Source organism: Triticum dicoccoides, chromosome 4B (assembly GCF_002162155.2).
Source record: "Triticum dicoccoides isolate Atlit2015 ecotype Zavitan chromosome 4B, WEW_v2.0, whole genome shotgun sequence".
Taxonomy (NCBI): Eukaryota; Viridiplantae; Streptophyta; class Magnoliopsida; order Poales; family Poaceae; genus Triticum; species Triticum dicoccoides.
In genome coordinates, this window is record NC_041387.1 from 100,443,359 (window position 1) to 100,467,724 (window position 24,366).

A 24,366-nucleotide genomic window follows, 5' to 3' on the forward strand; every position below is an offset into this window, starting at 1 on the left:
ACCTCCCTCTATGGCCCTGACCCCGAGCACATCCTTCTCTTTTCAAGAGCATGTTTGTTTTTCTGGGCAATCCAGTTCTAAAGCTCCAGCCAAACGAATTGGTCCTTAATCTTAGTTGAGCTTCATCCTTTGATTAGCCCACTGATACGTCTCAAATGTATATTTCTTTATTTGTTTCATGATATGTTTATATCATTCTAGCACCAACTTTTATCATTTTTTTTGGATTAGCATATTAACTTAGTGTGCATAGTGAGTTGTTGTTTTCAGCATGTTTTTTAACTTATAAGAAACCAATTTTATTACGGGGCACCAAAAAACCCGAAAAAAATCAGAAAATATTTTTCATCGGGATGCTTCCAAAGGATACAAGAGGCAGCCGGGGGTGGCCCACCACCTCCACGCACCCCACCACGCAGCCAGGGGCGCGTGGTGGGGATGCTTTAGGGCCTCTAGACCCCCCTTCCACCGCCTTCTGGCACCTATGTTTCTGGTTTGTCTGGAAAACTCTAAATGTCGAGGAGTTATTCTGTTTCCGCTGTTGTACCTCTCTATTTCGCGGCGATCTAGTTTGCAGGTCTTTTCTAGTACTATCTCGGATGGGAAAGTCATCACTGTGGCCATCTCCATCAACTTGAAGGTCACTATGATCACACGTGATTAGTTTTCTTTGGACTATGGGCCCACAAAAGTATCTAGTTGGTTGTCTCAGATATGCTTCTCAATACAATACATGAGCTACTCTACATGAGTGTGATCCATCTGATATAATCTTTTGGCATTTTTGTTGCAGTGTGATGAATTGTCATTTTATGATGAAATTTATCCATGGCTTTTTAAGATCTATTTGATTTATGTGCTACATAATTCTTATTCATATGTGCTCTCGGATCTATCTATCTTTCTCTGGCCAAGTTTGGCATTTGATCTCCAAGAGAATGTTGTGTATGATATATAGCTGCGTTCATACTTGCAAGTAATCTACTACAGTGATAAAAGTGAAAAATGGTTTATACTGTGAGTTGCCACTAAGGATTAAAAGATGATTGTGTTGTTGTCCTTAGAACGTAGGGCTAAGACAATATATCGTCTACTTCATATCGTCACACTTAATGCAATACTCTATTTTTACTTGATACTTTAAGGTGCATGCTGGATAGTGGTCTTAGATGGAGTATTAGCTATAGATGCAATTCGATAACGGTCTATAAATATTGAGATGTGATGCTTATATGTTGCTTATGCCATGTTTTTTGCAGGTTGCTTATGCCATGTATAGTCATATTTATAAAAGCTGCAATTTATTCCCTATGAAACTGTAATTTGTTCAGCACACTGTGCCACCTTTTGAAGAGAAACCACCAACGAACCTATGCATCTCAGTCCATTCCTATTCATATTCTTTCAGCATGGATCAATGCTCTCTTTTACAGTTCCTTGTTTTTACTTACTTGCTGTAATTAAATTTTCCATACACTAGTGCATTCGATCATTGTAACTAGCAAAGCGTTGGCAACCTTGCTAGTTTCACCGGGGCCAATGGTTTTTTTGTATATGTGTGTAGGTACTTATAATCGGTTTTTCTGCAACCCCTTTTTCGACAAAGGGTGGATTTTATTAACTCTAGACGCATCAAGCGGATACAAGCATAATGAGCACACACTTAACCTCTGCATATCTAATATGTACACAACAAATACCAACACCCATAAAAAACACGTCGGCAAATAACAAAGTCATACAAGATCAAAGTTGTGCCTATGCAAGGAAAAAAGAAAACCCGAAGCAATCAAGACAACGGTCGACAAACTACATCAATGGCCATATTCGCAACAACCATCTCTTGATGCCACAAGGACAACGAGGTTCTTCAACAACAATGCTTTCAGGAAGGGAACAACACTCAAGCGCATCATCATTGGATCTAACCACCAAAGGCCATAATCTAGGCTTTCACCCTAAAGAACGAGTCCGAGCACATCCGAGCATTGCCTCCAACAAGGTAACGAAACAACATCGCCATTGTCAGGTATAACCAACTCAGGCCAGACCTAAGATTTTTGTCCCAGAGCTCAAGAGGGAAGCACCACAAAATCGGAATCAATCATGTGTTGTCGCCACCACTTTTCTGCCATCCCAACAACTACATGCGCTCGGCTAGGAATCCTATCACTACCGCTGACCATACGCCTCTATGTCAAGTCCTCGTCCGTTGATTGCATCTCATCACCGAAGCAAACTGGCTGGAGTGAGAGCCGTCATAATTCACAAAGAAGCCTTCTGACGACATCCTGCAACAACATCAATACGTATCGCCAACAGCAGCAAGGGTGCTGCCGTACGCTGGAGTGGCCACCACATGAACCATTATAGACGATGGAACACGCACCCACTGACTGCCATCATTGACCAAGGACCTAGCCCTCAAGCCGTCACCAATCACCAGAGGCTAGATCATACTATCTGTTGCACCAGCCCATGTAGCCGCACTACAGGCAAGGGCAAGCCAGATCTAGCTGGCAGCCGCCCCACACAAGGGGCAAGCCATACCGACCGGATCGGACAAGTGGTAATGGAGTGAGCAGTCGGCCTAACAGAAAAACAGGGTGCCACGCAACAGATCGAAGGAGATCCGTGCCTGCAGAAGATCCAAGCCATGTCAATCTTTCATGCAACATGCCCAAGCAATGCCCACAAATGATCGTCATGCAATAGATCCAAGCCATGTCGATTTATCATGCAACAGATCTAAGCCATGCGGCAGATTGAAGAAATGTCTGTAGGAGATCCGTGCATCCACCGGTCGCCGAGCCATGCACCAAATTGAAGGACCATCAGGCTAGGAAAAAGCTTCCGATGGAGAGCGGAATGCAAAACTCCTACTAGTTTGATAAATCTTAAGGTCACCCACTTGAGAATTGCTACTTGCTACAAACCCTTACACTCAGGGGCTCAACACATTCCTCGTTTAGAGGAAGCACCCACCATTAGGTCCATCTCACCAATAAAGGTCATAGAATAAAGGATACATTAAAATTGTAACCTAAAGCTAGACATACCGTCAAAAGCTTTTCTTCCTTCAAAGTTTTCCACCATATGAGAGATGAGACACTTCACAAACTGAGAAAAGTGGAGTTCGTTAAGTTCCTTTTGATGGAACGTGTTCACCCGGTTCAAGTCCTATACTTGGCATGGGTGCTCGCACCTTTATTAATTTATATATGGAACCTTCCCCTGATTGATCGAAGGGCTTCCTCTCCGGGAGTTCCCTCTCTTTTTAACTAGATGGGAAGTACGGCTTGCCGCACCCCGCACCCCTGCCGGGTGCGGTTACATACAACCTGACACAGTAGGCCACACTTCAAATTCAATAGGTTGACATGATGAAAGGGAAAAGTGCAGACGTATAGAACATTATACCAAAAGCAAAGAAGAATAGCAGCCCACAATAACTTGTTTACAATGCAGTGAGAGTTATATCCAACTTGGTAGAACATGATTCATTTTTTATTCAGGCTATTACACAAATAGCAAAGCACGATGGCAGCACCCACCTAGTCCATTACTGGTTATACAATATGTATTCCACAGATGGAAGGAAATATAGACGACTGATTCCATTGTTTGAATTTCTCAAAGAAAGATATAGGAGGAACTAAGCACTAATAACAACAATGGTTTGGTTAATTACATCACTTTGAGGATGTCATAGAAAATGTCACATGATATACCAAAAGCAAGTCCTAACGGTAGCCTAAGAGAACCGATATATATATAATTTTTCTATGTCATATGGAGATAGTAGTGTATTGGATAGCTCTGTCTGAAGATCTTGCTCGTCGAGGTGTTCTCTGAAAAATCTGTTGATAGAATTCTAAAGAGATGAGTGAACCTAGAATGGAAACAAATAAAATTTTGCAATCCAAAAAAATATAACCACAAGTATGGTACAAGAAGCACAACATTACTAAAAAATGTCTTCCTAGTTTTGATGGAGGTACTGCCAAAAGTAAGGCAGGAAATCTCAAATTAGAACACCAAAAAATGTCTTCCTAGTTTTGATGGAGGTACTGCCAAAAGTAAGGCAGGAAATCTCAAATTAGAACACCAGGAAGCAAACCATAAAAATAAATATGTGCATCAGACACAAGATTAGCCATGGTAGCTAGCTACACAAATCCATGACCCCCTAATCATATACACAAGTCCTCCCCACCTCTCTCTTCATGTTGGCTCTGACCGGGACGGCACACCAGTCAGCACCACAAAGGGGTCAAACACAACCAGGCCATGAAGTACTCAGCAAGAAGAAAGGAACAAAACACTTCCATGCAGGACGATATTTAAAATGGAGCAACAAAGGCTAATTAAACATGAGAAGATTGTTACCGACCATATGTCCCCTGCATTAAGGTGAATGCCTGCTCCAGAAGTCGATGTGGTGTGAATCTTTAGAAATGCTCATAGTACTCCGAACTCTTACAAAATCATTCACATGTTTTTTCTTTAGCATAATAATGGGGGTGCATGTACAATAACTCGCGGGATAGATGAGCACGAAGGAAAATAGAAGGAAATTCGAGATATAAATCAATTGACCAGAACCTTGACTTCCAGTTGATCAACGCACATTGGTATGCTTGCAAAGGGAGGCAGCGACATTATAATCACATGAGTATCTCACATCAGAGATCATCAGTACCTTACACAGCTCATGCCGACTCGTACACCATGTTGTCGTGGAAGGAAAAACCAGAGAGTAAGGCCCATTCCGAAAGCTACCAAATTCACCATACATAGTCCATTATATTCACCAACATGAAGCATCTGGCACAAGTTTCAGATTAAAAGAGAAATATAGAACGCTAATTACTATTTTTGTAAGAATGTTGGACCATGGCAACAAAATGCACACATCCAAACACAAAGTGGCAATAATGTGATATGAAAAAGAATTAGATAGTACTCCATCCCATTAGATTATATTACTTACACTAAGCTATAACCTAGGGGGTTTACCGGAAACAAATCAGTAGTAGTAAATAGGAACAAAAATAAATTACTTTAAGTATTTGGTGCATCAGAATTTGCTATTATCTTTATTGGTCGACAAAATTAGCCTTCATATATTTTGGCTATTAAGATCACCTAGTGGAAGAATTCACATGTTATTCATTCTGCCCATCCAAGGTTGGACAAGAAACTACGCACATAGGAAACAGATCCAACATAATTTCTATGATCATTCACAGTAAGTCCATAACACAAACCATTACTTTTCTCGATGTTCATAAAACATCAATCATTTCCTAAATATACTTATCTAATATATGCCTAAGAGGCTAAAACATGCTGATGGCCAGCATATAGTTTGTTCTACATGCCAGTCTAACCAAAAGACATTACAGTGTAATGCAGTCAATGTAAATTTTGATCTAACACAACCATAACTCTGCATTGGTAAAACTGAACCAAGATTGCATAATTCTGCATTGGCAAAACTAACATAGAACTCTAAAAGAAGGATAAACGCCAAATAATTAGAGTAAGGAATCACGCCTATCAAACACAAGCATCGACTTCGTATCATAATCCACAGATGCATAATACATAAACAATCTGCAGAAATATCTACTGTTGGAAACTAAATCAAGCTAGGCAAGTGACATATATAGATTCTCACAGTAGAGGGGTACAGGAGCAAGAGGAGCTTACCCACCTTCTTCCCAGCAGATCTGAAGGACTGCAATCCTGCCCCTTGGGAACCAGCCCCTGCAGAAATATTTGACAGGACTCCAAAATGTGCTGAAAGCACTCATAGGATATGTATGAGAAAATTTGTCGAAGTATATCTATAGCGCTTTTAGGCCTATATGTTCATTAGTACAGTATATTTTGGTCAAGTTAGGATCATGAAACGGATGATATTGTCACAAAGAAGAAAGGAACAGAGAAAGAAAAGGCCAAGAACTTTCTATTACCTTGTAATTATGTGTGCTGCCTTTGTTGTTTGATCCAAAGACTGTATATGAATGCTCACAATTTCAGAACTGCATGGAAAATAAAGAAAATGAAAGATGTTCAGCATCTGTATCAGTCAACTATTTGCAGCTGATGCTTGGAAAAAGAAGAGGTGTATAAATAAAGATGCAAGTAAATGCAAAAGGAAAGAAGATCCGTCGCTATCAGTTTGTAAGCTCGGAACAAAATAAAGTAAACAGATAAACTAGATCCATGGTTGATCAATATATGTAGCCAAAGATCTGGAAAACTAGTACCTTTGATATATTGTAGCATCAGTGGCGCTTGCTCGGAGCGCAGAACAGTGTGCTCTAGTTCATAGAAGGTATCCATGAAATAGTTAGAAAGACCTGGAACAATTTGGCTAATACAGATAGTAAGACGGTAACTGTGATAGTAGATGGATAGGTATAGTGACTAATACAGATAGTAAGACATTAACGGCGGCGTAGAGGAGGGGCTAGGTCAGGGGAGTGGAGGGGAATGTGAGGAGAGGAGGAGAAGTGGACGAAGTGTGTGTACAATGCTTAGTAAGCTACTCGCAAGCAGTGGCCTGCATTGAGCAAATCACCTTCATGTTTCTAGCCATTCAGATATAATATTAAACTGTATTCACATCTAATAAATATCACTAGGATGGTGTTCATTGCTACAAATAATCTTATGGAATCTAGTGACATGAGCAAAAAGATAGTTGGGAAGTAAGACTGACATTTGTCCTTTGCAAGACACCAGCAGTCCGCGGTGTATCAGCATCACCACTTTTGCAAAACCATACTGCTCGGCTCTTAATTCCTTGTAAATCCTTTGCTCCAAGTAAACTGTGATCTGCTCAAATATGAACACACATTAGAATGCACGCAAGTTACCAAACCAATTGAGTAAACATTTCAGGTTCTGAAGAGAAGAGGGGGAACCTTGGGCACTCTAAGAGGGTTCTTGGCGGCGTACTCGCACAGCTTCCCGATCCTCCTATCATTTGGTTCTTCGTCCTACATCGCAAAAGCACAAGATTATTTTTACATTGATCCGGAACATCGGCTAATGCCTCATCATGGTAACATGAAAGACTAAGTTGACCCAACCTGTGTTCTGGGGAAGATTTCGGCAAGGATCTTCTTGTACCGCTTAACGGGTTGCCTGGACCGTGCCCTGAGCCCAGGGTAGAAGTAGCACAGGGCCCCGCAAGTCGGCAGGACCTTCCGCGATAGCACACCCATCCTCTACTACTACGGGCAGAATTGACAATGCGCATGTTAATTAGTGCCATTGCAACGCACTATAGAAATCCCTAGCATCGGCCCCTTACAAACACCACACAACAATGTCATTGGAGCGCGCTAGCATCGATCACTTACAAACACCCCATGACTCAAGTTCTCACAATGTCACAGCCGATCAATGATATGGATTCAGAATTGACGAAATCAGGCTGCGAGTTTTCCCCCAAACCTGGCAGGTCAAGCTACATTTTGGTCAAACCCGGGTTGGTGAATCGAAACATTTTGGGAGTTTTTCCCATGGCGATCGCCAAAGCAGAATCGAAATCGAGCTGCGACACGACCCGGTCGTCCGCGGTACCCACGATGACCCAGACGCGCATGCATCCAGACACAAGCAGGGTTCGAGCGGCACCAATGCAATGCGGAAGCACACGGCGAACCAACTAAACATATAGCAGGTTACAAGCACTCTTAGAATCTGAACATTACAAAGTTTTACACATCTCAGCTTCTAGAAATTTCAGAGAGAGAGAGAGAGCAAGGGTTCAGGTTCAGAGAAGAAACAGAGGCAGCAGGGGGCATTGAGGAGGAGGAGCAGCAAGGAAAGCAGAGTAGCAGCAAAGGGAGATTCAGAGACAAAGCAGCAAGGGTTCAAGTTCAGAGAAGGAGAAGCAGTAGGGAACGGAGGAGAGAAGAGGCAGCAGTTGTAAGCCGATGAGCAGCAGCAGCGTTGAGAGGAGAAGGAGGAGCAGCGAGGCAGGGATCAGCAGCAGTAGGTTGAAGGAGAAGGAGCACCAGCATGGCCAAGACGGCCTGTCAGTCGGTGGGTCGGGTTGGATCGGATCGGACCGGACTGCGGCAGCGACGGCAGTGTGGGGAACGTGGTGGGTGCCTGCCGCGGCACCGGTGATGGTGGTGGTGGGTGGCGGTCGTCCTCTCCGCCTCCTGCCTCGGATCGGACTGCGGCGGCAACGGCGACGTGGGGAATGCGGTGGGCGCCTGCCGCGGCGCCGATGGCGGTGGTGGTGGGTGGCGGTCGTCCTCTCCGCCTTCTGCCAGCCGCTCCGACGAGAGAGACACGGGGCGCGGGTGGGGTGTGGAGGGGAGGGAGAAGCGGGCGGGGTGACCGCATCTTGGGCAGACAACAACAAAGAGGAGAGAGGCAGGAGAAAACAGCGAGGAGGAGAGGGTAGGAGGGGGAGGGGAGGGGCGTGACCTTGAGGGGGAGTGGTGGCTGCGCGGCGGCGGTTGTGCGGCAGGGGAAGTGCGAGTGCGGCGTGATGGGAGGAGGACGAGTGGAAGAGGGCGGCGGCTAGGTTTCCTGCGAGGGACGAATGGGAGCAGGGCTGTACACGTGAAAAGACCAAAATGCCCATTGGAGGGCACCGAAATAACAGGCGGTGGCACACCAGAGGACGCACAATTCGATCCGACGACCCAGATTGCTCCGTCTGAACATCCGACAGTCTGGATCGTTTTGGACAGCCAATCCAACGGCTGAAAATCCAAACGCACGGGAAGGCTTCATTTTGGTCTGGACTCTATATGAATGCTCACAATTTCAGAACTGCGTGGAAAATAAAGAAAATGAAAGATGTTCAGCATCTGTATCAGTCAACTATTTGCAGCTGATGCTTGGAAAAAGAAGAGGTGTATAAAGAAAGATGCAAGTAAATGCAAAAGGAAAGAAGATCCGTGGCTATCAGTTTGTAAGCTCGGAACAAAATAAAGTAATCAGATAAACTGGATCCATGGTTGACCAATATATGTAGCCAAAGATCTGAAAAACCAGTACCTTTGATATATTGTAGCATCAGTGGCGCTTGCTCGGAGCGCAGAACAGTGTGCTCTAGTTCATAGAAGATGTCCATGAAACAGTTAGAAAGACGTGGAACAATTTGGCTAATACAGATAGTAAGACGGTAACTGTGATAGTAGATGGATAGGTATAGTGACTAATACAGATAGTAAGATGGTAACGGCGGTGTAGAGGAGGGGCTAGGTCAGGGGAGTGGAGGGGAATGTGAGGAGAGGAGGAGAGGTGGACGAAGTGTGTGTACAATGCTTAGTAAGCTACTCGCAAGCAGTGGCCTGCATTGAGCAAATCACCTTCATGTTTCTAGCCATTCAGATATAATATTAAACTGTATTCACATCTAATAAATATCACTAGGATGGTGTTCATTGCTACAAATAATCTTATGGAATTTAGTGACATGAGCAAAAAGATAGTTGGGAAGTAAGACTGACATTTGTCCTTTGTAAGACACCAGCAGTCCACGGTATATCAGCATCACCACTTTTGCAAAACCATACTGCTCGGCTCTTAATTCCTTGTAAATCCTTTGCTCCAAGTAAACTGTGATCTGCTCAAATATGAACACACATTAGAATGCACGCAAGTTACCAAACCAATTGACTAAACATTTCAGGTTCTGAAGAGAAGAGGGGGAACCTTGGGCACTCTAAGAGGGTTCTTGGCGGCGTACTCGCACAGCTTCCCGATCCTCCTATCATTTGGTTCTTCATCCTACATCGCAAAAGCACAAGATTATTTTTAATTGATCCGGAACATCGGCTAATGCCTCATCATGGTAACATGAAAGACTAAGTTGACCCAACCTGTGTTTTGGGGAAGATTTCGGCAAGGATCTTCTTGTACCGCTTAACGGGTTGCCTGGAACGTGCCCTGAGCCCAGGGCAGAAGTAGCACAGGGCCCCGCAAGTCGCTAGGACCTTCCGCGATAGCACACCCATCCTCTACTACTACGGGCAGAATTGACAATGCGCATGTTAATTAGTGCCATTGCAACGCACTATAGAAATCCCTAGTATCGGCCCCTTACAAACACCACACAACAATGCCATTGGAGCACGCTAGCATCAATCACTTACAAACACCCCATGACTCAAGTTCTCACAATGTCACAGCCGATCAATGATATGGATTCAGAATTGACGAAATCAGGCTGCGAGTTTTCCCCCAAACCTGGCAGGTCAAGCTACATTTTGGTCAAACCCGGGTTGGTGAATCGAATCATTTTGGGAGTTTAGCCCATGGCGATCGGCAAAGCAGAATCGAAATCGAGCTGCGACACGACCCGGTCGTACGCGGTACCCACGACGACCCAGACGCGCATGCGTCCAGACACAAGCAGGGTTCGAGCGACACCAATGCAATGCGGAAGCACACGTCGAACCAACTAAACATATAGCAGGTTACAAGCACTCTTAGAATCTGAACATTACAAAGTTTTACACATCTCAGCTTATAGAAAATTCAGAGAGAGCGAGAGAGAGAGAGAGAGAGAGAGAGAGAGAGAGAGAGAGAGAGATCAAGGGTTCAAGTTCAGAGAAGAAACAGAGGCAGCAGGGGGCGTTGAGGAGGAGGAGCAGCAAGGAAAGCAGAGTAGCAGCGAAGGGAGATTCAGAGAGAGAGCAGCAAGGGTTCAGGTTCAGAGAAGGAGAAGCAGTAGGGAACGGAGGAGAGAAGAGGCGGTAGTTGTAAGCCGATGAGGAGCAGCAGCATTGAGAGGAGAAGGAGGAGCAGCGAGGCAGGGATCAGCAGCAGTAGGTTGAAGGAGAAGGAGCAGCAGCGTGGCCAAGTCGGCCTGTCGGTCGGTGGGTCGGGTCGGATCGGACCGGACTGCGGCGGCGACGGCGGCGTGGGGAACGCGGTGGGCGCCTGCCGCGGCGCCGGTGATGGTGGTGGGGGGTGGCGGTCGTCCTCTCCGCCTCCTGCCTCGGATCGGACTGCGGTGGCAACAGCGACGTGGGGAACGCGGTGGGCGCCTGCCGCGGAGCCGGTGGCGGTGGTGGTGGGTGGCGGTCGTCCTCTCCGCCTTCTGCCAGCCGCTCCGGCGAGAGAGACGCGGGCGCGGGTGGGGTGTGGAGGGGAGGGAGATGCGGGCGGGGTCACCGCATCTTGGGCAGACAACAACAAAGAGGAGAGAGGCAGGAGAAAACGGCGAGGAGGAGAGGGTAGGAGGGGAAGGGGAGGGGCGTGACCTCGAGGGGGAGTGGCGGCTGCGCGGCGGCGACTGTGCGGCAGGGAAGTGCGAGCGCGGCGTGATGGGAGGAGGACGAGTGGGAGAGGGCGGCGGCTAGGTTTCCTGCGAGGGAGGAATGGGAGCAGGGCTGGACACGTGAAAAGACCAAAATGCCCAATGGGGGGCACCGAAATAACAGGCGGTGGCACACCAGAGGACGCACAATTCGATCCGACGACCCAGATTGCTCCGTCTGAACATCCAGCGGTCTGGATCGTTTTGGACAGCCAATCCAACGGCTGAAAATCCAAACGCACGGGAAGGCTTCATTTTGGTCTGGACTCTATATGAATGCTCACAATTTTAGAACTACGTGGAAAATAAAGAAAATGAAAGATGTTCAGCATCTGTATCAGTCAACTAGTTGCAGCTGGAGCTTGGAAAAGAAGAGGTGTATAAAGAAAGATGCAAGTAAATACAAAAGGAAAGAAGATCTGTGGCTGTCAGTTTGTAAGCTCGGAACAAAATAAAGTAATCAGATAAACTGGATCCATGGTTGACCAATATATTTAGCCAAAGATCTGAAAAACCAGTACCTTTGATATATTGCACTTGCTCAGAGCGCAGAACAGTGTGCTCTAGATCATAGAAGATATCCATGAAACAGTTAGAAAGACCTGGAACAATTTGGCTAATACAGATAGTAAGACTGTAACTGTGATAGTAGATGGATAGGTATAGTGACTAATACAGATAGTCAGACGGTAACGACGGTGTAGAGGAGGGGCTAGGTCAGGGGAGTGGAGGGGAATGTGAGGAGAGGAGGAGAAGTGGACGAAGTGTGTGTACAATGCTTAGTAAGCTACTCGCAAGCAGTGGCCTGCATTGAGCAAATCACCTTCATGTTTCTAGCCATTCAGATATAATATTAAACTGTATTCACATCTAATAAATATCACTAGGATGGTGTTCATTGCTACAAATAATCTTATGGAATCTAGTGACATGAGCAAAAAGATAGTTGGGAAGTAAGACTGACATTTGTCCTTTGCAAGACACCAGCAGTCCGCGGTATATCAGCATCACCACTTTTGCAAAACCATACTGCTCGGCTCTTAATTCCTTGTAAATCCTTTGCTCCAAGTAAACTGTGATCTGCTCAAATATGAACACACATTAGAATGCACGCAAGTCACCAAACCAATTGAGTAAACATTTTAGGTTATGAAGAGAAGAGGAGGAACCTTGGGCACTCTAAGAGGGTTCTTGGCGGCGTACTCGCACAGCTTCCCGATCCTCCTATCATTTGGTTCTTCGTCCTACATTGCAAAAGCACAAGATTATTTTTACATTGATCCGGAACATCGGCTAATGCCTCATCATGGTACCATGGAAGACTAAATTGACCCAACCTGTGTTCTGGGGAAGATTTCGGCAAGGATCTTCTTGTACCGCTTAACGGGTTGCCTGGATCGTGCCCTGAGCCCAGGGCAGAAGTAGCACAGGGCCCCGCAAGCCGGTAGGACCTTCCGCGATAGCACACCCATCCTCTACTACTACAGGCAGAATTGACAATGCGCATGTTAATTAGTGCCATTGCAACGCACTATAGAAATCCCTAGCATCGGCCCCTTACAAACACCACACAACAATGCCATTGGAGCGCGCTAGCATCGATCACTTACAAACACCCCATGACTCAAGTTCTCACAATGTCACAACCGATCAATGATATGGATTCAGAATTGACGAAATCAGGCTGCGAGTTTTCCCCCAAACCTGGCAGGTCAAGCTACATTTTGGTCAAACCCGGGTTGGTGAATCGAATCATTTTGGGAGTTTTGCCCATGGCGATCGACAAAGTAGAATCGAAATCGAGCTGCGACACGACCCAGTCGTACGCGGTACCCACGACGACCCAGACGCGCATGCGTCCAGACACAAGCAGAGTTCGAGCGGCACCAATGCAATGCGGAAGCACACGACGAACCAACTAAACATATAACAGGTTACAAACACTCTTAGAATCTGAACATTACAAAGTTTTACACATCTCAGCTTATAGAAAATTTAGAGAGAGAGAGAGAGAGAGCAAGGGTTCAGGTTTAGAGAAGAAACAGAGGCAACAGGGGGCGTTGAGGAGGAGGAGGAGCAAGGAAAGCAGAGTAGCAGCGAAGGGAGATTCGGAGAGAGAGCAGCAAGGGTTCAGGTTCAGAGAAGGAGAAGCAATAGGGAACGGAGGAGAGAAGAGGCAGCAGTTGTAAGCCGATGAGCAGCAACAGCGTTGAGAGGAGAAGGAGGAGCAGCGAGGCAGGGATCAGCAGCAGTAGGTTGAAGGAGAAGGAGCAGCAGCGTGGCCAAGTCGGCCTGTCGGTCGATGGGTCGGGTCGGATCGGACCGGACTGCGGCGGCGACGGCGGCGTGGGGAACGCGGTGGGCGCCTGCCGCGGCGCCGGTGATGGTGGTGGTGGGTGGCGGTCGTCCTCTCCGCCTCCTGCCTCGGATCGGACTGCGGCGGCGACGGCGACGTGGGGAACGCGGTGGGCGCCTGCCGCGATGCCGGTGGCGGTGGTAGTGGGTGGCGGTCGTCCTCTCCGCCTTCTGCCAGCCGCTCCGGCGAGAGAGACGCAGGGCGCGGGTGGGGTGTGGAGGGGAGGGAGATGCGAGCGGGGTGACCGCATCTTGGGCAGACAACAACAAAGAGGAGAGAGGCAGGAGAAAACGGCGAGGAGGTGAGGGTAGAAGGAGGAGGGGAGGGGCGTGACCTTGAGGGGGAGTGACGGCTGCGCGGCGGTGGCTGCGCGGCAGGGGAAGTGCGAGCGCGGCGTGATTGGAGGATGACGAGTGGGAGAGGGCGGCGGCTAGGTTTCCTGCGAGGGAGGAATGGGAGCAGGGCTGTACATGTGAAAAGACCAAAATGCCCATTAGGGGGCACCGAAATAACAGGCGGTGGCACATCGGAGGACGCACAATTCGACGATGACCCAGATTGCTCCGTCTGAACATCCGACGGTCTGAATCGTTTTGGACAGCCAATCCAACGGCTGAAAATCCAAACGCACGGGAAGGCTTCATTTTGGGGTGGACTAGGGGTGGGCATATAACCCGAAAACCGATTTACCGAACCGATTTAACCTGGACCGAAGCCGAAGTGACCGAAACCGAAACCTTGCATACTAAGCTCGGTTAGCATTTTTGAGAAACCGAATTAAGTTCGGTGATTTCGGTCTCTGCCCTAGATCCACCGAACTAACCGAAGCACCGATGATGCCCAACTCCCCTAATTCCTCTGTTCCCAACTCCCGCAAAATCGCACTCCCGCAGACCACAGTCCCGCATGCCGCATCCACATAACTGGCGTCGCCTCCTCCCAAAATCATGGCACAAATTGGTTCTTGCCATCCCCAAGAAGGCAAGTCTGTTGTGCATATCTGTACCTTCCATGGCGGCTTGATTTCTTGTCTCCCCGAGCACCCTATATGAGTCGCGAATCACTGCATTCAGATGCATCGCTGCGCCACCCACCTAAATCCCTGACCTCGGGCCACGACATCTGGTCAATTCCGCACAGAAAGGAGAAATTTGGCTGCTGCAAGCCACATCAAGCGGCTGTGTGAATTCTGCATCGAATCCAGCCTGCAAGACTGCAACGTAAGTAGTTGATTTGATTCTATTCGGCCATATTCTTGATTCCATCCAGATCCAAGTTCATGATTTGATCCTAGTCCTGATGCGTATTGTTCCTTTTTCTTGAAAAGAGGGAATTTGATGCTTTATGTTGTACTAGATGTCTTTCGGGACAAAGGAGTCTAATGCTATTGTGTCCATGTAATATTTGCAGTACAGGCCAACTCAGCTGATCGCCTGATGTGAAAATTTGCAGTCTGATCGCCTGTAAGCCTGCATGTTGTCTGTTGGTGCAGTTTGTGGCTATCTGAAGATTTCTTTTGTGAGAGGAAGTTGTTCGTCTATGCGTGTCTCTCTCACGTTAGTTTGCCATTCAGGCCAACCAGCTAGCATTAGTAGCTATATATAATATTGTATATTCTCGCCCACCAGCCCACCGCCCCATCTTTGCTTTTCCAATAGCAGGTCTATTCGGTGCAGAACCGAGGACCGACCCGAATGATCCAGGGACCGAAGTCTCGGTTATGTTAATTAGCAGAGACCGATCGGTCCATATTTTCTGAGAACCGAAAATAAAAAAGTACCGAAGAACCGAACCGAACGGTTCGGGGGGACCGAACACCCACCCCTAGTCTGGACTCTATATGAATGCTCACAATTTCAGAACTGCGTGGAAAATAAAGAAAATGAAAGATGTTCAACATCTGTATCAGTCAACTATTTGCAGCTGATGCTTGGAAAAAGAAGAGGTGTATAAAGAAAGATGCAAGTAAATGCAAAAGGAAAGAAGATCCGTGGCTATCAGTTTGTAAGCTCGGAACAAAATAAAGTAATCAGATAAACTGGATCCATGGTTGACCAATATATGTAGCCAAAGATCTGAAAAACCAGTACCTTTGATATATTGTAGCATCAGTGGCGCTTGCTCGGAGCGCAAAACGGTGTGCTCTAGTTCATAGAAGATGTCCATGAAACAGTTAGAAAGACGTGGAACAATTTGGCTAATACAGATAGTAAGACAGTAACTGTGATAGTAGATGGATAGGTATAGTGACTAATACAGATAGTAAGATGGTAACGGCAGCGTAGAGGAGGGGCTAGGTCAGGGGAGTGGAGGGGAATGTGAGGAGAGGAGGAGAGGTGGAGGAAGTGTGTGTACAATGCTTAGTAAGCTACTCGCAAGCAGTGGCCTGCATTGAGCAAATCACCTTCATGTTTCTAGCCATTCAGATATAATATTAAACTGCGCCGGTGATGGTGGTGGTGGGTGGCGGTCGTCCTCTCCGCCTCCTGCCTCGGATCGGACTGCGGCGGCGACGGCGACGTGGGGAACGCGGTGGGCGCCTGCCGCGATGCCGGTGGCGGTGGTAGTGGGTGGCGGTCGTCCTCTCCGCCTTCTGCCAGCCGCTCCGGCGAGAGAGACGCAGGGCGCGGGTGGGGTGTGGAGGGGAGGGAGATGCGAGCGGGGTGACCGCATCTTGGGCAGACAACAACAAAGAGGAGAGAGGCAGGAGAAAACGGCGAGGAGGAGAGGATAGAAGGGGGAGGGGAGGGGCGTGACCTTGAGGGGGAGTGACGGCTGCGCGGCGGTGGCTGCGCGGCAGGGGAAGTGCGAGCGCGGCGTGATTGGAGGATGACGAGTGGGAGAGGGCGGCGGCTAGGTTTCCTGCGAGGGAGGAATGGGAGCAGGGCTGTACATGTGAAAAGACCAAAATGCCCATTAGGGGGCACCGAAATAACAGGCGGTGGCACACCGGAGGACGCACAATTCGATACGATGACCCAGATTGCTCCGTCTGAACATCCGACGGTCTGAATCGTTTTGGACAGCCAATCCAACGGCTGAAAATCCAAACGCACGGGAAGGCTTCATTTTGGTCTGGACTCTAGCAATGGGATTTTATAATGGCCCTCTTGTTACTTGAAAGGAAATGAAGAATTTTACGACTTTATTCTTCTAGTGGTAAGCAACGTGTCCATCAATAGTGAGACGTCTATGATGACTTCATAAATCTCAAGATTCGCCTGCTCAGTCTCAGTCTTGTTCATAGGGGTAATTGTGTGCGCGCGTACATTCGTATGGATGAGTACATTCGTATGCGGGGGCCGCATATACACTGTATATGTGTTTCGGGAAAGAAAAAAGATGAGACACTTCGATTTCATTAAATGGGAGAGAGAACAACAAATAGGAAGGGCGGCATATAGTCGGTTCGGAGACTGACTAGACAGTTTTTCTCTCGTCCCTGGCGGCTGCAACCGTAGCCGCCGCCAGGGCCAATCTCCCAACGCCGTTCTCCGGCGGCTCCCTTCCGCCGGCGACCTCGGTCGTCGGTGGTGAGGGGGCCGCCGGATCCACGCGTGTGGATCGATTTTTCTCCCTTGTAGTTTAGGTTTTTAGGTTGTTCATCGTTTTTGCTTCGGTGATGACGATGGCGGCGCTGAATAATGAATCTTCGGATCCTTCCCTGATGAGGCCATCGGTCCTATGGTTGGGGATGGATTTGGAAACCAGTCTGTTCAAGCAAGGATGGTGTGGCGGCGGCCGCATCCTCGTGGTGGACCTGTGTCCTCGGGCTCCGCCGTTGCGACGACGTTTGCTCCAGCGTCGCCGCGGAGCTTGGGAGGTAGTCCAGGAGCGGATGCAGATTGTGGTCTGCATCGACGACATCTGGAAGACGGAATATCTGCTGGGCTCGTGGTTTGTGGATGGCAGGTATGGTTTCCTCCTTCGGCGTCTTAGTCGTGGTGGGGTGCCAGATCTGGAGTTCGATGGCGTGTCCGGGGTGTTGCCCCGGTCTGATTCGTTCAACGACAAGGGCTTCACTTTTGGTGAGCCACTTTGGAGGTCCGCAAAGCTGCATATCAGCGATGGAGCCGCGTCGAGCTCGGGTGAGGTGGTGATTCGTCATTCTTTTCTTCGGTGACTACCGTGGTGGTGCCGGAAGCAGTTGACGAGCGTTGATGTCAAGTTCAGAGATGTTCTACTATCTTTTCAGTTTTGTCTTGTCGGTTTTTACGTGATTTGTACTTTGTTCTTTATGATATGAATGAGACACGTATTACCATGCCAAAAAAAAAAGAACAACAAATACGGCATTCCCAAGGCACCTCCCCGCAAAACCGTACCCCCAAATTCTCGTTCCTATGGGAAGGCAGCTCGTGCCCGGGCAAGACTGAAGACGAGACCAACCGCGCAGGTAGGCTCGGAAGGGCGACGCAAACCCCCCAACTCGCGCCCACCTTCCACCCCAGATCTCGCGGCCGCCGCCGCCGCCGACGAGATGCTCCTCCTCCGCGGCCTCCTCCTCGCCGCGCTCCTCGCTGTCGCGCGGCAGCCCCTGGCGTCCGCCTCCGAGTCCGACCACAAGGTGCGCACCGCGGTCCCACCACCATAGCCCCTCGTGCCCCTATACCCTAGATCCGAGCCTCCCATGCGCATGTCGTCGGGATCCCTCGAGACGCCGTGCCGGATCTGGACGCAGCCGTGCGTTGATATCGGTCAATGCTGTCTGGGTGTTGCATGATGAGTTCGAGGTTGCGGCGTGATCTGTCGTTCTGTGATGTGATGAGTTTCACGCCTGGGATTTTGGTAGTACCCTACTTGCGAGAGGAGAGTCTTCGCGGCGTGCTTTGAGAGGCTACTTGACCTTGTTTCCTACAAGAGTAGGACAAAAGAGGTTTTGGAGCCTTGGTGGTATGGACTTTCGAAATAACTCTGGGCAGGGAAAATGGCTCTAACCGTGTTATTGTCCAGTGAATTTGTCAGGCTAGGTGTTGACTCCTGTATAAGATTTTAGATAGACATGCGGCTTGTAAGATGTGATGGCATGCCATAGGTCATAGGTGCATAAGTCTGGTGCATATCATCGAAACTGAATAGCACTATCCCAAGGCTCTCTTTGGTTGTATTCTGTTGTGCTGCACAGCGTACACTGAATCATGTGATAGTTTAGTTATGGAGTATTTTTTTTTTGTGTGTGAGGGTGGTTGTGGAGCAAGTTTGCTGGTACTATTCCAAGATGAAAATTATCAAGTAATATACTGAGACAACATTTTGGAATCCACCCTGGAACCAAACAGAGGTCATGGTTTAATGTTTATCTCTTATTTTCCAGCTAAGGTTTTGTCTACTCTGTAATGTTGCTCAATATCAAAATATGTAATCATGTGCTGATTAGTGACAAAAAATGTTGGGACACATGGTAATTAATTGCAATAGTTAAGCCCATGAATAATTTATTCGACCCTAAGAAGGGAATTTTTTTGGTGCCTTTAAATTTCTGAGTAATATATTTGAGTTGACGTATACTGCCATAAAATTTGCCATGAGAAAGATGTTTCTTTTATTTTCATTCTGGTCATACTTTAACTGGTCCACAATCCCAAATGTTTTTGAAAGGTGAAGTGCTCTTCACAATCAACAAGTCAGCCATGGAATTTAAATTTTCTCAAATGTTTTTGAATGGTGAAGTGCTCTTCACAGTGAACAAGTCAGCCATGGATCTTAAAATTTAAAGTTTCTCTGTTTTTTCTATGTCCTCTTTTGGGTCTTTTTGTCATTATGGTGACCAGTGTGTCGATTGTCGAAAGCATCTTTTTTTCTTCTTCTATATGCTGATATGCAATCATACTGAGAACATGTTTTGCCATCACTAAAGTATTGCAGCTTCTTATATGTCTGTGTGCAGTACAAAATTTCAGAACCAGTCAAGCTCTGGGTAAACAAGGTTGGCCCGTACAATAATCCTCAGGAAACATACAACTATTACAGCCTTCCGTTTTGTCAACCAGCTGAAAACCCTGCACACAAATGGGGTGGACTCGGAGAAGTTCTCGGTGGAAATGAGCTGATTGATAGTCAGATTGATATACAGTTTTTGAGTATGTTGATCTTGTTTGCACATCCTTGTTCTTTTAACTTTTGATTGTGAATTGCTTAAATGCATGTTCTTTCATACTAAGTGATGATTAATCTCTTTTGTTTCAGAAAATGTGGACAAGGGCCCCATTTGCACAATTGAACTTGATGCTAAAAAGGTTCAGCAATTTACTGATGCCATTGAAAGCTCATACTGGTTTGAGCTTTTCATAGGTATGAAGATCCGTATTTGGTTAATTGTTCTATGTTGGCTCATATTTTTCTTGCTTTGGATGTGACTTTTGGTTCTGACATTCTTTGTATGCAAATTTCTTCCTTTGCCTGCCTTGTGAAACCACCTAGATGATCTGCCATTGTGGGGTAGGTAATTCTAAACTGAAATGGCCCATCTTCCTTTAAAGTTTTCTAGCCTTCGCATCATTTTGATAATCAAGTGAGTTTTCATCTGAGCAGGTTTTGTTGGGGAGACTGACAAAAACAATGAAAACAAGCACTATCTTTACTCACACAAGAATATTGTTGTTAAATACAACGGTAACAGGGTACGTGCTGCACTTATTTGTGATCTACTGATCTTAAACATTAGCGGAAACCTATATATACTGGTTAATTTTCCTTGTAGGTAATTCATGTCAATCTCACTCAAGAGTCACCTAAGCTTCTTGAAGCTGGAAGAAAATTGGACATGACATATTCAGTGAAGTGGGTGCAAACAAATGTGGCATTTGCACGGCGTTTTGAAGTTTACTTGGACTACCCGTTCTTCGAACACCAGGTAATTCTTGTTCACATTGGTGGCCGGTCTTGAATTTTGAGAAGGATTTTGGTGGTGTCATTTTCAGCGCTGTCATGTTGATTCTAAAGTGATTTCCAACTTTTCATTTTCAGATTCATTGGTTCTCCATCTTCAATTCTTTCATGATGGTCATTTTCTTAACTGGTTTAGTATCAATGATATTGATGAGAACCCTGAGAAATGATTATGCAAAATATGCTCGTGAAGATGATGATCTTGAGTCACTTGTAAGTACCGAGTCTTGGCATTTCTGTTAAATCATGTACTCCTGCTGGACTCCAGTAACATAACTTGTCTCTTTTCACTCTCGTGACCTCTTGTGATAGTTTGACTATGGGTCTTATCATATCATTTTCGTATTGTAAAACTCACAGAAGTATAACATTACAAGAGTATTGAGAAGATGAGCCTATCCATCATTTCCATGCAAGGGGTTAAATATCTAGTAATACATAATTAGTTAAACTGTTAAAATAGCAGTGCAGAGCCAGTGAATTTTGTAGCCTGGCGAAGCCACAAGCATAGGATTATGATATATGGCTAATAAGCTGCATCGATGCGTTCCACTGCTGTTAAACATCAATCTGGTTGATTCCCACACTGGCATTTGATTGTGACTGGCATAAATATTTGAATACACACAACGAATCAGTTGCCATGATTCTCATCGATTTCACTTGATCCGCGTGTTAAGCTATGATTTCCTTTCAGGAAAGGGATGTTAGTGAGGAATCTGGATGGAAGCTTGTTCATGGAGATGTATTTCGACCTCCATGCAACCTAATGTTTCTGTCTGCTGTTGTTGGCATTGGCACTCAGATGGCAGCTCTTATCCTGCTTGTTATTGTACTTGCCATTGTTGGTATGCTTTATGTTGGGTAAGCTCAAGACCAGCTTTTGCCTCTAATTTTTTCTGCAGTGCTTTTGCAGAATGTAGCAGGTACATAGTTGCAAGTAGTTTAGGATCCATGGATATGTTTATCTGTAAATCAGTTCATACACATTTCCCAATGTGCCAAAGATTACATATTATAAATGAATGAACATATATAGTGTCTTATCCGCTGCATTCACACGAAGGTGGAGACTAGGGATATCTGGATATGGTATATAAATTAAACATGCCGTTATCTTTGGTATGCAGATTTACCAATGCGCAAGGCAGCAGCAAGCTAGGGCTGATAGCGAGTTAAGAATAAGATAAATAAGTTGTGTTTTTAAATAGGAATAGGAGATTGGGCTCTCTGATTTGTAAAATGCATGAAGAGAGAATTGTAATTTCATGCCATCTCACAGTTCTCCAAAAATCTTTTGAATCAAAGATCCCCAGATTGATTTCCCTAGAGAGAAGACTTGTTTAGATTTGGTTGTTAGGATCCTGCTCTATAAAGCAGCCTATGCACATAGTTGGATTAAGCAAGAAAATGAATATTTTTTAGTTATTCTTCCTGCCTTTCCTCCATGTGGGTTGAGTGCTGATCACTTCCCTAACACACATCTTAGATCTGTAATATTCATTTCTTGCCAAGGTAGGAGACCTGGATAAAATTGCCAGGTTTGCGTTATCCAGCAATAACATTTGTTAAAGTAGCTCTGTAGACTTCTTGTGCAGTGGTCTTATTACTGGGAATGCACAACTCTATATACCATAGCATGGTGTTCAAAATTTCTGAAATTCTGAAGTGAGAAGAAAAGGCACATTTACCATTTCAGCCTAGAGAACATGAAAATCAGTAAAGATACAAAGTTTACTTCTTTAATCATGTGAAGTAACTGAATATACAACTGATCTTGGATTTTGTAATAATGTTTAGCTAGTATCAGTTTCCATTATCTTTTTCACACAACTGAAATATTATGCTCTATTTGCCAGAGAAGGAGCAAACATCACAACCTTACTGTGTTCTGATGACCAGACATATTTCATTTTCTAATGTAAAAAATGAGCATTCAGCTAGTATGAGTTTCCATTAGTGTTTCCCCCCTTACTGATACATTGTACTCTATTTGTCAGACGAGGAGCTATTATCACAACCTTTATCGTGTGCTACGCGCTTACATCTTTCATTTCTGGATATGTTAGTGGCGGCCTCTACTCAAGGAACGGCGGTATGGTCCTCCACATGTTTTTGTTCTTATTTCCTCGGTAGAATTTCCCTATGTTATTCTGCTATCCTGAGTTGATTCCTGAGTTTGATAGTCACCAGTTCCTCTGTTCTTTATCTTAACTGTGGATTCCTTGATTCGGCAGGCAAAAACTGGATAAAGTCTATGGTCCTTACCGCGTCCCTTTTTCCATTCTTGTGCTTTTCAATTGGATTAGTGTTGAACACCATTGCTATCTTCTACCATTCATTAGCGGCTATACCATTTGGTACAATGGTTGTCATATTTGTCCTCTGGGCTTTTATCTCTTTCCCACTGGTGCTATTGGGAACAGTAGTTGGTCGAAACTGGAGTGGTGCTCCCAATAACCCATGCCGTGTGAAGACAATCCCACGTCCTATTCCTGAGAAGAAGTGGTACCTAACACCTTCTGTTATCTCATTGATGGGTGGGCTTCTTCCCTTCGGCAGCATTTTCATCGAGATGTACTTCGTATTCACTTCATTCTGGAACTACAAGGTAAAAAGAGCAGTATGTTGGTGAACTTTGCTGTGAAGTAAATATGTCTATGCACTTCTATTTGAGTTTCATTTTGTTTGAATTGATGGATAGTTGACAGCTTCTTTTGCCCTTTGCAGGTGTACTATGTTTATGGCTTCATGTTGCTAGTCTTTGTCATCCTCCTAATCGTAACAGTATGTGTCACTATTGTGGGCACTTATTTCTTGTTGAATGCTGAGAACTATCATTGGCAATGGACATCGTTCTTCTCGGCTGCATCAACCGCCTTGTATGTATATCTATACGCTATATACTATTATCACGTGAAGACAAAGATGTCAGGCTTTTTCCAGACTAGCTTCTACTTCGGCTACACGTTGATGTTCTGTCTGGGGCTAGGCATACTTTGTGGTGAGCTTTGAAACTTACCTGTGGTTATTCTGTTTCAAATCAGTATCTGGTCTCTTTTGACCGTTATTTGATGCCTGACACTGTTTTTATTTAGGTGCTATAGGCTATCTGGGGTCAACTTTGTTTGTCAGGAGAATCTACAGAAACATCAAATGCGACTAAACTGCTTCTCCGATTCTGTAGGCTATTAGCACTTAGCAGATCATGTGTTGTTGAGTAACGCTTCTAAGATTCTAATTAACTTTTGGAAACTATACAGGAGGTGGTTCTCCCTTCGTTTACCTTAATATACTTTTATTTTTGGTCTATATCTACCCCGTCATCAAAACTGGCCCCATAAATGTATACCTATATTAGTTCAGGAATTAGTCTCAGTACTGGGATTTACATCTACCTTTATCTTTTTAGGGCGGCCCTCTAGTTTATGTTCATTGATGCAGTGCAGATTCCTCTGAACCTAGATGTGCCCCTACAATGGGTTGCAGCATTCAGGTTCCGTTTTATGTCATACAAAAGCAAACTAGTAATACACTGATGTTACATTCTGAATGAGTAGCGCCCGTTGAACTGTTAGCCAACCAGTTTGAGATGTGCCCCTTAGTTTGCTGGTTTTCATTTGCGATTGAGCAGAACTGTTAGCCAACCAGGTCAAACGAGATAACCTTTAGCTTGCTGACGGTACTATATTTATTACTCCTATTTCAGTTAGCTGTGACTGCACTCTGCGGTGGCCATGTGCTGAATTTGTTTTTGTAATACCAATAAATGCTTGCGTTATTTTCACATCAGAGGGAAACTTGTGTACGTAAC

At 45.7% G+C, this 24,366-nt stretch overlaps 2 protein-coding genes across 40 annotated transcripts; one reads left to right on the forward strand and one right to left on the reverse strand.

Annotated features, from left to right (window-relative positions):
* Positions 1–2,757: 2,757 nt before the first annotated feature.
* LOC119295267 (protein SEMI-ROLLED LEAF 2-like) lies at positions 2,758–13,337 on the reverse strand. Of its 39 annotated transcripts, none has more exons than XR_005143859.1 (13): positions 12,646–13,322; positions 12,478–12,552; positions 12,273–12,388; positions 9,040–9,093; positions 7,107–8,811; positions 6,939–7,013; positions 6,734–6,849; positions 6,279–6,332; positions 5,982–6,050; positions 5,716–5,869; positions 4,703–4,827; positions 3,206–3,341; positions 2,758–3,120 (listed from the first exon to the last, which is right to left on the reverse strand). XR_005143859.1 is itself a non-coding variant. In XM_037573640.1 (13 exons), the coding sequence occupies exons 6-13, from the start codon at positions 7,239–7,241 to the stop codon at positions 3,755–3,757; spliced, it is 834 nt and encodes a 277-aa protein (XP_037429537.1). In that variant the 5' UTR covers positions 7,242–7,250; positions 8,461–8,811; positions 9,040–9,093; positions 12,273–12,388; positions 12,478–12,552; positions 12,646–13,322; the 3' UTR covers positions 3,437–3,754. The 39 variants fall into 39 exon arrangements, 24 of the variants coding, with proteins under 24 accessions (XP_037429543.1, XP_037429547.1, XP_037429554.1 ...); XR_005143866.1 differs by having other exon boundaries at positions 4,703–4,778; positions 5,720–5,869; positions 12,646–13,321; XM_037573640.1 differs by lacking the exons at positions 2,758–3,120; positions 3,206–3,341 and adding an exon at positions 3,437–3,860 and having other exon boundaries at positions 7,107–7,250; positions 8,461–8,811.
* A 4,678-nt stretch (positions 13,338–18,015) lies between these two features.
* Positions 18,016–23,947, forward strand: LOC119295271 (transmembrane 9 superfamily member 1-like). Its single transcript, XM_037573666.1, has 12 exons — positions 18,016–18,231; positions 19,552–19,744; positions 19,851–19,955; positions 20,085–20,102; positions 20,196–20,284; positions 20,365–20,517; positions 20,631–20,765; positions 21,250–21,416; positions 22,553–22,647; positions 22,790–23,163; positions 23,283–23,556; positions 23,651–23,947. The coding sequence occupies exons 1-12, from the start codon at positions 18,145–18,147 to the stop codon at positions 23,716–23,718; spliced, it is 1,758 nt and encodes a 585-aa protein (XP_037429563.1). The 5' UTR covers positions 18,016–18,144; the 3' UTR covers positions 23,719–23,947.
* Positions 23,948–24,366: the final 419 nt, after the last annotated feature.